Below are 9979 nucleotides of genomic sequence, written 5' to 3' on the forward strand. Positions count from 1 at the left end.
GCCGAGGCCAAGGATGAGGAGCGGTAAAGGGGGGGAAGGGTAAGTTTTGGGGGTCCTCCGGGGTGCGGGGGGGGATAAGGATGGAGCAGGGAGGGAGACGCGGGGAAGGAGGAATCTGGAGGCTGCGGGATTGCGGGGGGGGCCGTTACCGGGGGTTCGGAGGGGGGTAGCAGGTGCCGTTCCCCGCCGCGACATGTCGCGACAAGGAAGGGCGGGGAGGATGGACGAGGGGAGGGTCTCCGGTCCTACCTGAGTCCGCCGGCGGGTCCCGGCGCTCCGCGGCCGCACCGGCACCGGCAGCTGGGGGGAGGGGGTCAGGGCGCCCCCGGTGGCCCCGGTCGGGAACGGCAGCGCCGCAGCCCCGGGAGGGGCGGGGGGAGCTGCGGGGTGGGGGGGAACACGGGGCACACACACAAAGCGGGGAGGGGGCGGCCGCGGTGTCACCGTCTGGAGAGGGTCGCGACGGTCTCGACCGGGGATCAGCCCCCCACACACACTTCTCCGCCCCCCACGGCGCGGCGGAGGCTCCGGTTGTCACAGCCCGGGCGTTGTGCCCACGCGTGGGTCGGACAATGGCCCCATTGAATGGGGGGGGGCTGGGTTTGGGGGCTACGAGTTGGGGGGGATGGGTGAGGAGCTCGGGGGGGTGGGGCTGAGAGGATGCGGGGCGCTGGGGGGGTTGGCTGAGGGTTTGGGGGGGGCTGGGAGGTGTTTCTGAGGGGCTTCTTGAGGATGATCGAGGAGTTGGGGGGTCGCGGTGGGGTGCTGGAGGAGGTTTGGGGGGAACATACACACATCGGGGGTCGCCTGGGGAGGGGAGGGCGGTGGGAGATGGGAGGGGCGGGAATGTCTGAGCCCGGGGTTGGGGTCTCGGGGGCGGGGGGGAGATGGAGGGGCCCGAGGGGGTCTCACCCTGGAGCGGGGCCGAGCCCCCTCCTGCCGGCTCCGGTAATCACGTGACAATCCCCCGACCACCCCCCGTCCCGTCCCCTCCCCACCCCGCCCGCCCCCCCCCCCGGGGATGCTCCGTCTCTCTCCACCAATCAGGGCGCCAGAATCTCCTGCATCCGGCTCGACCAATGGGAGAGCGCGGCGTGATGTCAGCGGCGCGTCGCCTCGCCATTGGCCGCTGCTTCAGCTGACTCAGCCAATCCGCTTCCGCTGACGGTGACCACCCGCCTCCCGCCCACAACGGCCTCAACCTCCGCGGCCCTACCGGAGGGTGCTCACCAATCAGAAGCCGCGACTCGCTGATGGACAAGGAGACGGACCAATCGCCTCGCGGCTCCTGCGGTGGGCGGGAAGGAAGCGGGAAGGCGGCGGGGCGGAAGCGGCGGCGGCGGTAAGATGGCGGCGCGGCGGGGCTCGGGGCCGCGGCCGGTGCTGCTGGCGGTGCTGGCGCTGCTGGGCCCGGGGCGGCCGCTGCCGGGGGCCAGCGCGACCCTGGACCTGCAGGAGCTCAGCGACCTCAAGTACGGGCTCGAGATCCTGGCCGAGCCCGTCCTGGCCGGGCAGGTGGGAAACACCGGGCAACGGCACCGGGGCAGCGGGGGCGGGGCCCTGGGGGGGGGGGGTGGTCCCGGTTACCGGGAGGTTTCAGCCTCAGGAGGGGTCACCGGGGCTGTACGGGAGGTGTCAACCCCGTGCGGGGGTCCCCGGCGCTGTACGCGGCGGGTGCGGGGGGTCCCGTCCCTCTCCCGAGCGGATCCGGGACTGCGGCGGTTTTGGGGCGTCCCGGGGTGACAGCGACCCCTCCCCCCCCCAGACCTCCCCCGGTACCGGCCGGTAGCTCTCGGTGCGGGCTCGCTCCGAGCGAAACCCCTTCGCCGGGGCCGATGAGCGCGGGGCCCGTTACCCCCGGGGCTGCGGAAGAAGGGACGGGCGGGTCCCATGGAGGGGGTCCCCGAGGGGGGGTCCCACGGCGCAAGGGGGGGTCCTGGGGCGGGGGATGTCTCACGGGGATCCAACGGGGAGAGAGTCCCGGGGAGTGGGGGGGGGTCCCACGGCGAGGGGCGGGTCCCGAGGGAGTCAATCCCAGCCGGGGCATCGGCGCTGGGTCCAGGGCTCTGGGGGGATCCCCGCGGGATCCGAGGTGGGGGGCTCCGGGCTGCTGTTGCTGGCGGAGCGGAGCGAGGGGAGGGGAAGGTTGCGGGGGGCGGTCTCTGACAGCCCCCGGCCCCGCAGCAGCAGAGCTCGGACGTGGTGACCGTGGCGTCGCGGTTCCGGCAGCGTTACGAGTGTCGGCTGCCGCCCGCCGCGCTCCGCCCCCGGCCCGGCCCCGACGAGCCGCCGCCGCTCTACAACGGCTCCGGTGTCAGCGAGCTGCTGCGGCCCATGGCGGCCGCCCCCTGCCTCGTCAAGGTCTGGAGGGGGAGGGACACAATTTGGGGGGGGGTCACCCCGTTATCTCCAACCTCACCCAGTTCCCCCCATGTTTCAGACCAAGGACTGGTGGACATACGAGTTCTGCTACGGGAGGCACATCCAGCAGTACCACGTGGAAGGTGAGAGTTTGGGGGGTTCCCCAATGTGTGATTCCCCCCTCCAGACCCCCCCCATGTAACTCCCACCCCCCCTTTCCCCCTCCCAGACTCAGAGGTCAAAGGTGACATCCTCTTCCTCGGTTACTACCAGTCGGCGTTTGACTGGGATGATGAAGCTGCCAAGGTTTGTGCCCCCCTCCCTGCCCCACAGCTTGGGGTCACTGCTTCTGTGGGTGTACCCCCCCAAAAAACCACTCCCCTGAGGGGGCTTTGGGGGTCTCCATCTTTCCCCCCTCTCTCAGGCCTCCAAGCAGCACAGGCTGAAGCGTTACCACAGCCAGAGCTACGGCAACGGCTCCCGCTGCGACCTGACGGGCAGGGCCAGGGAGGCTGAAGTGAGGGTGAGGAAGGGGGGTGAGATGGGCACAGAGAAGGTGGTGGCCAGGGAGGATGGACAAGGCCGTGGAGGGGCTGAGATGGGCATGGAGAGTGTGCCATGGCCATGCAGGGGGTGAGGTGGGCATGGAAAGTGTGCCATGGCCATGGAGAGGGTGCCATGGCTTCTGGAGGTGGTGATATGGGCATGGAGAAAGTGAGATGACCATGGGGAGGGTGCCAGACTGTGAAGGGGATGCCAGGGGCTTGCAGGGGTGCCATGGCCATGCAGGGGGTCCTGTGGCCTTGCAGTGAGTGCCACAGCCTTGCAGGGGGTGCCATGGCTGCAGAGAGGGTCCTATGGCCATGCAGGGGGTGGGTGCTGTGGTCATGGAGTGGGTGCCATGGCTGTGCAGGGTGTTCCATGACCATGCAGGGGGTGCTGTGGCCGTGCAGGGGGTGCTGTGGGCATGCAGGTGGTGCTGTGCCCTGTGCCCTGTGCCCACGGCCGTGCAGGGGGTGCTGTGGCTGCAGGGGGTGCCGTGGCCGTGCAGGGGGTGCTGTGGGCATGCAGGTGGTGCTGTGGGTGCTGTGCCCCGTGCCCACAGCCGTGCAGGGGGTGCTGTGGGCATGCAGGTGGTGCTGTGCCCCGTGCCCACAGCCGTGCAGGGGGTGCTGTGGCCGTGCAGGGGGTGCTGTGGCTGCAGGGGGTGTCGTGGGCGCTGTGCCCCGTGCCCACGGCTCGGTTTGGGCACTGTGCCCTCCCCCTCCCGCCTTGCCCCGCAGTTCCTGTGCGAGGAGGGCAGCGGCGATTACCTGGCGCGTGTGGACGAGCCGCAGTCGTGTCGCTACGTGCTGACGGTGCACACGGCGCGGCTGTGCCGGCACCCGGCGCTGCGCCCGCCCGCCCCCAGCGCGCAGCAAATCCGCTGCCAGCCCGCGCTCAGCCCTGCGCAGTACGGCCAGTTCCTGCGGCGCCGCGCCGGTGAGCGCACGGCGGGGGCACGGCGCGGGCACACGGGGCTGCTGGGGGGGCACGGGGGGGGATGCAGGCGGTGGCACAGGGGATGATGCAGGGGGTGATGGGGGGTGGCACGGGGTGAAAGGGAGGTGGCACAAGAGGTGATGTAGGAGGTGATGTGGAGTGGCACAGGGGGGTGGCGCAGGGTGATGATGCAGGGGGTGATGTGGGGTGGCACAGGTATGACACAGGAGTGATGTGGGGTGATGCAGGGGGGTGATGTGGGGGTGGCACGGGGTGAAAGGGAGGTGGCACAAGAGGTGATGTAGGAGGTGAAAGGGAGGTGGCACAGGGGTGACACGGGGGTGATGCAGGGGGTGGCACAGGGAGGTGATGTGGGGTGGCACAGGGGATGATGCAGGGGGTGATGTGAGGTGGCACAGAGGGTGAAAGGGAGGTGGCACAGATGGTGAAAGGGAGGTGGCACAAGGGGTGATGTAGGAGGTGATGTGGAGTGGCACGGGGGGTGGCACAGGGGGGTGATGCAGGGGGTGGCATAGGGAGGTGATGTGGGGTGGCACAGGGGATGATGCAGGGGGTGATGGGGGCTGGCACGGGGTGAAAGGGAGGTGGCACAAGAGGTGATGTAGGAGGTGATGTGGAGTGGCACAGGGGGGTGGCACAGGGTGATGGATGGTGACACAGGGGGGTGATGCAGGGGGTGACGTGGGGTGGCACAGGTATGACACAGGAGTGATGTGGGGTGATGCAGGGGGGTGATGGGGGGTGGAACAAGGGGGTGATGTAGGAGGTGATGTGGGGTGGCACGGGGGGTGATGCAGGGGGTGGCACAGGGAGGTGATATGGGGTGGCACAAGGGGTGATGTAGGAGGTGATGTGGGGTGGCACAAGGGGGTAAGAGGGGGATGCCACAAAGGGTGATGTGGAGTGGCATAAGGGGGTCACAGAGGGGTGATGGGTGGTGGCACAGGGGGTCATGCAGAGGGTGGGGTGGGGTGGCACAGGGGGTGATGTGGGGTGGCACAAGGGGGTCACAGGGGGTGGCACAGGGGGGTGATGAGGGGGTGGTGGAAAGGTGACATGGAGTGACATGAGGGTGACCCAGGGGGTGACCCCTGTCCCCCTCAGCTGACCCCCAGCTGCAACAGAAGGACCCTGAGACCCCCCCAGAGCCCCCCGAGGCTGCCCCCACAGCCCCTGGCAACGGTACAGCCCCTGGCACTGCCCCCCCCCCCCCCCCCCGCGGTGGCACTGCTGCCCATGTCCCTCCCCACCCCCTCCCCTGGGGCTGCTTGCCCCCTGCCCGCTGCCACCCACCCCTCTCTGTGCCCAGGGGATCCCCCAGAGCCAGCCCAGCAGCTCGAGGCGACTGACAGAGCTGGTGGCCAACACACCAGTGCCAGGGTGAGTCCTCAGTGGCCACCCCAGTGCCCACCAGTGAGGGCACAGGGGGCCAGGGAGGGGGTGTCACCCCACAGCCCACCCCCCATCACCCTCTTCTCCATCCCACAGGCAGAGGAGCTGTCCCTGTCGCCCCAGGGGGCTGGTGAGTGCCAGGGGAGGGGCTGATGTGCCCCCTGTGCCCGCTGTGCCCTCATTGTGCCCCCACTGTGGCAGATCCACGGAAGAAAATCCACTTCAAAGTGATCAGGAGTCCCAGGGACCTGCTGCAGTTCATCGAGGAGCTGAAGGAGAGCACCAAGAAGGTGATGCCGACCCCCCATGCCAACCCCCCTCAACGTGCCCCCCACCCTTCCCCTGCCTCAGTTTCCCCATCAGCTCAGTCGCCTTCCCTCTGCCTCCAGGCCAAGAAGGAGGAGGAGGAGGAGGAAGAGAGGGGGGAAGAAGCAGCAGCAAAGGTTGCTCCCACCCCCCCGGTTTCTGAGGAGCCTGTAGTGGGTGGGAGGGAGGAAGAGGAGGAGGAAGAGGAGGATGAAGAGACCGGGGAGCTGCTGAGGGGCTTTGAGAAGGAGCTGGAGGCCGTTCTGCTGCCCCGGGCACAGGTGGCTCAGCTGAAGGAGGAGGTGAAGAGCGAGATGGAGAAGGAGTTTGACAACATCATCAACGAGGTTGTGGGGGGCACAGGGACTTGGGGAGGGGGGCACGAGGTGACCCCCAAACACCCCCCAAACTCACTGTGACCCACAGGTGGAGGAGGAGCTGGAGCCAGAGGGGCTGAAGGGGGAGCTGGACCGAGGCCGGGCCACCACGGCGTTGGCGTCAACCTTGGACCGGCTGATGGAGAAGCTGGATGGGCCCGGGGCGGGCAAAGAGGAGGAGGAGGAAGAGGAGGAGGGGGGGGCTGGGAGGAAGAGCAGCGACGGGAGGTTGAGGGTGAGGCTCAGCAAGATCGGGCCCGGTGGGAACCGGCAGCGAGACCCCGCCCCCTCCTCCCAGAGCCCGCCCCGGGGGCAGCCCCTGGAGAGCCAAGTGCGGGAGCTGCTGGCCAAGGAAGGGCTGAGGGCTGAAGGTAGGGCTGAGGGGGGGGACACTGGGGGGCTGAGGGGGGGCTCTGTACCCCCCCTTTTGCTCCTTCTCAACCCCCCCCCAACCCACCTCCCTGCAGGGAAAATCGAGATCAAGATCATGACGCCAGGAGGGGCCGAGGAGGAGGAGGAGGAGGAAGGGCGCTGGCTGTCGGAGGAGGACAGCAGGAGCCTGAAGGAGATCTTCCTCAGCATCCTGGTGAGGGAAACCGAGGCACGGGGGGGGGGAAACCGAGGCACGGGGGGGGAAACCGAGGCACGGGGGGAAACCGAGGCACGGGGGGGAAACTGAGGCACGGGGGGTGGGAATGGGGGGGGCACTGAGGAATGAGGAGGGAGAGAAATGGGGGCTGGAACAGGAACCTAAGGTGGGAGAGTGGAAAAAATAAGGGGGGTGTGGGTTCCCCAGTGCCCCCCGTGCCCCCCTGAGCGTGTCCCCCGCAGGTGCAGGGCACGGAGGAGGCCCAGCGCGAGCGGCAGCGGGCACAAGCCCTGGAGGAGAATTATCGCTTCGTTTGGAGGGGGGGACACCCCCATGGGGACCCCCCCTCTGCCCACAGCGACTCTGATGACCCCGAGCTCTGATCCCACCCCCTCTGCAGGGACTTACCGCCCCCTACTCCTTACAGGGGAAGCTTGGACTGTTTCGGGGGGGGGGGGGGGGGTGTATTTTTGGGGAGGGTCCCGTTGTTGCCACTGGAGCCATTTGCCCCCTGGGGGGGGAGTCGGGTCGTTCTCTCATAGTGAGATGTTGGGGGGTCGTCGGGCTCCCCCCTTTTACCAATAAACCGTGGGAGCCCCCCCAATGTGTCCGTGTGGCTTCTGTTCCCCCCCCCCAAAAATCAGTTGGACCCGTCCAGGAGCGCCCCCCCGGGCTCTTGGCAAAGGGGCGGGGCCATGGCATGGCGGCAGCCAATCAGAACGAGGGCGGGGAGGGGGCTCGCCCGCTCTTGGCCAATAGGAGCGCAGGGGGCGTGGCTCCGGGGCGGTGTCACGGCGGCGGGACATCGCGACCCGCCCCCCCCACCCCCAACGAGACCCCCCGGGACCCCCCAAACCAACCCCCAGCCAGGGACTGAGCGACACCAGGGACCCCCAACCCCCCCCTCAAGATGAGGGCGCAGCAGAGCGTCGATCGCGACCCCCCCACCTCGTCCCGCGTCATCCCCCCGCGCTCCCCCCCCCCCTTTTAATCCGCGTCACCCCCTCCGTGCCCCCCAAATCCCCGTGGGGGGGGTCCCGGGTGAGTCCTCGCCCCCCCGCGTGGGCTCCGTCCCCTCGTGACAGTTGATGAGACTGGGGGGAGTCACACGCGTCACTGGGGGGGCGGGTCATGCTGAGCCCCCCCCTCACGCGGAGCCCCCCCCCGCCGAGCCCTGGCCCCGCGGCACGATGCCGCTGCCGTGCCCCAAACCCTTCCACGCGGGGGTCGTCGTGGGCTTCGCCGCCACTTTACTCCTGCTCCGCGGGTTCCAGCTGCCCTGGCCCGGCCCCCCCCAGCCTGGCCGGGACCCCCCCGCACCCACCGACCCCCTCGGCACAGCCCGGGACCCCGCTCTCTACGGCGTGGCCCCGGAGGACTCTGCAGGTGCGTGACGGGGCGGGGGCTGAGAGCCACCCCCCAGCTGCGGGTGGCTACCGGGGTGTTGGGGGTGGCTACTGGGGTGTTAGGGGTGGCTACTGGGATGGAATGAGCTGAGAGCCACCCCCTAACTGCGAGTGGCTACCGGGTTGCTAGGGGTGGCTACTGGGATGAGAGGGGTGGCTACTGGGATGGGAGAGGCTGAGAGCCACCTCCCAGCTGCGAGTGGCTACTGGGATGTTAGGGGTGGCTACTGGGATGGAATGAGCTGAGAGCCACCCCCTAGCTGCGGGTGGCTACCGGGATGTTGGGGGTGGCTACTGGGATGGGAGGGGCGGAGAGCCACCCCCCAGCTGCGGGCGGCTACTGGGATGTTGGTGTTAGAGGTGGCTACCGGGGTGCTCCCCAGCGTAGCCAGCGCGTCCCCTCCCGTCGGTGCCAGGCGCGGATGCCGGGCTGGCGCGGGAGCTGTTCCAGCGGGTGCGCGTCCTGTGCTGGGTGATGACGGGTCCCCGCACCTTGGACTCTCAAGCCAGGCACGTGGTGGCCACTTGGGCTCGTCACTGCAACGTCGCCTTGGTGATGAGCTCAGAGCCCAGCTCCGGGGGGGTCCCGCTCGGGGGGCTCCCGGTTGTGGCTCTGCCGGTACCCGACGGCCGGCAGCAGCTCTACTGGAGAACCATCCGGGCTTTCCAGTACATCCAGCAGCACCACTGGGCCGATGCCGACTGGTTCCTCAAAGCAGACGACGACACCTTTGTGGTGGTGGCCAACCTGCGCTGGTTACTGGCCACACACCCCCCCCACCGGCCCCTGTACGTGGGGAAGCGCTTCAGACCCTTCGTGGCTCAGGGTTACATGAGTGGGGGTGCTGGGTACGTGCTCAGCAGAGAAGCCCTCAGGAGGTTCGTGGCAGCTTTGGCTACTGGTGCCTGTGGCCACAGTAGCCCAGTGGAGGACGTGGCCCTGGGCCAGTGCCTGCAGGAGCTGGGGGTGGAAGCCGTGGACTCGAGGGACACGTTGGGCCGGGAGACTTTTCACCCCTTCACACCCGAAACCCACCTGAGCCAGAGGCTGCCACAAAGCTTCTGGTACTGGAGTTACTCCTACTACCCTGTGGTGGAGGTGGGTTGGTGGGGGTGACTGGCAGAGGGGGGGGTTGTGAGGTGGCCACGGTGTTGTGTGGGTGGCCACTGGGCTTGTGTGGCCACGGGGCTCCTCACAGGGCTGGGATGGTCCTCCTGGGGCTGGAGTGGCTGCAGCAGCTCAGCAGGGATGGCCACGAGGTCCCCAGCATCTTGTGGCCACCTTGACCCCATAGCTGATGGCCACAGGGTCCCCAGTAGCTCATGGCCACCATGTCCACACAGTTGGTAGCCACAAGGCCCCCATGGCCACCCTGACCCCATAGGTGATGGCCACAGGGTCCCTCTGCCGTGGCACCACCCTTTGCAGTCCCCAGACGTGGCCATGGGGTCCCATCCATGTGTGGCCACTGTCCCTCAGGCGTGTCCCCAGTGTCCCCCCCCAGCTGTGCCCCCTCCCACATTACCACAGAGTCCCCCACGTTCATATCCACGTTCTGACCCCCCCTCCCCAATCCCACTCTCCCCCCTCAGCCACCCACAGCCACAGGCTCAGGGGTAGGGGAGGAGAAACCCCCTCCAGCCCCCTCCCCAAAGCCACCCCGTGGCACCCCTGGCTTTGGGGGGTCCCCAGCTTGCCCCCACCCCCCCGTCTGTACCCCAGGGCCCCGGGTGCTGCTCAGATCTCGCCGTGTCCTTCCACTACGTGGCCGGGGAGGAGATGCACGTGTTGGAGTTCCTGACCCACCGCCTGCGCCCCTACGGCTACCGGCCCCGTTACCAGCCCCTCCTCCCGCCCCTCCCCCTCAACAGCACCCTCCCCTGACCCTCCCCGCGCCCCCCACCCCACAGCTCCCCGGGGAGGGGTGGTCAGTGGCCACTGGGGATGGTTTGGTTGCCCCACGGGTGAAGGGATTCCCAGCCCAGGCTGGAATGCCACAGGGACCCCCCAACCCCCCTGTGGTACATGATTTAGGGGAGGGGTC

At 68.7% G+C, this 9979-nt stretch overlaps 2 protein-coding genes across 2 annotated transcripts; both read left to right on the forward strand.

The window, feature by feature from the left end:
* The first annotated feature begins 1347 nt into the window (after nt 1-1347).
* Nucleotides 1348-7132, forward strand: OS9 (OS9 endoplasmic reticulum lectin). Its single transcript, XM_062015487.1, has 14 exons — nt 1348-1515; nt 2185-2361; nt 2441-2504; nt 2591-2667; nt 2786-2884; nt 3645-3843; nt 4969-5046; nt 5174-5244; nt 5353-5386; nt 5458-5546; nt 5646-5909; nt 5989-6310; nt 6407-6525; nt 6771-7132. Exons 1-14 carry the CDS (start codon nt 1348-1350, stop codon nt 6909-6911), a joined length of 1902 nt encoding a protein of 633 aa, XP_061871471.1. The 3' UTR covers nt 6912-7132.
* A 586-nt stretch (nt 7133-7718) lies between these two features.
* LOC133627893 (glycoprotein-N-acetylgalactosamine 3-beta-galactosyltransferase 1-A-like) lies at nt 7719-9819 on the forward strand. Its single transcript, XM_062015330.1, has 3 exons — nt 7719-7914; nt 8327-9033; nt 9658-9819. Exons 1-3 carry the CDS (start codon nt 7719-7721, stop codon nt 9817-9819), a joined length of 1065 nt encoding a protein of 354 aa, XP_061871314.1.
* Nucleotides 9820-9979: the final 160 nt, after the last annotated feature.

The sequence above is a fragment of the Colius striatus genome, chromosome 26, assembly GCF_028858725.1.
Source record: "Colius striatus isolate bColStr4 chromosome 26, bColStr4.1.hap1, whole genome shotgun sequence".
Lineage (NCBI taxonomy): Eukaryota > Metazoa > Chordata > Aves > Coliiformes > Coliidae > Colius > Colius striatus.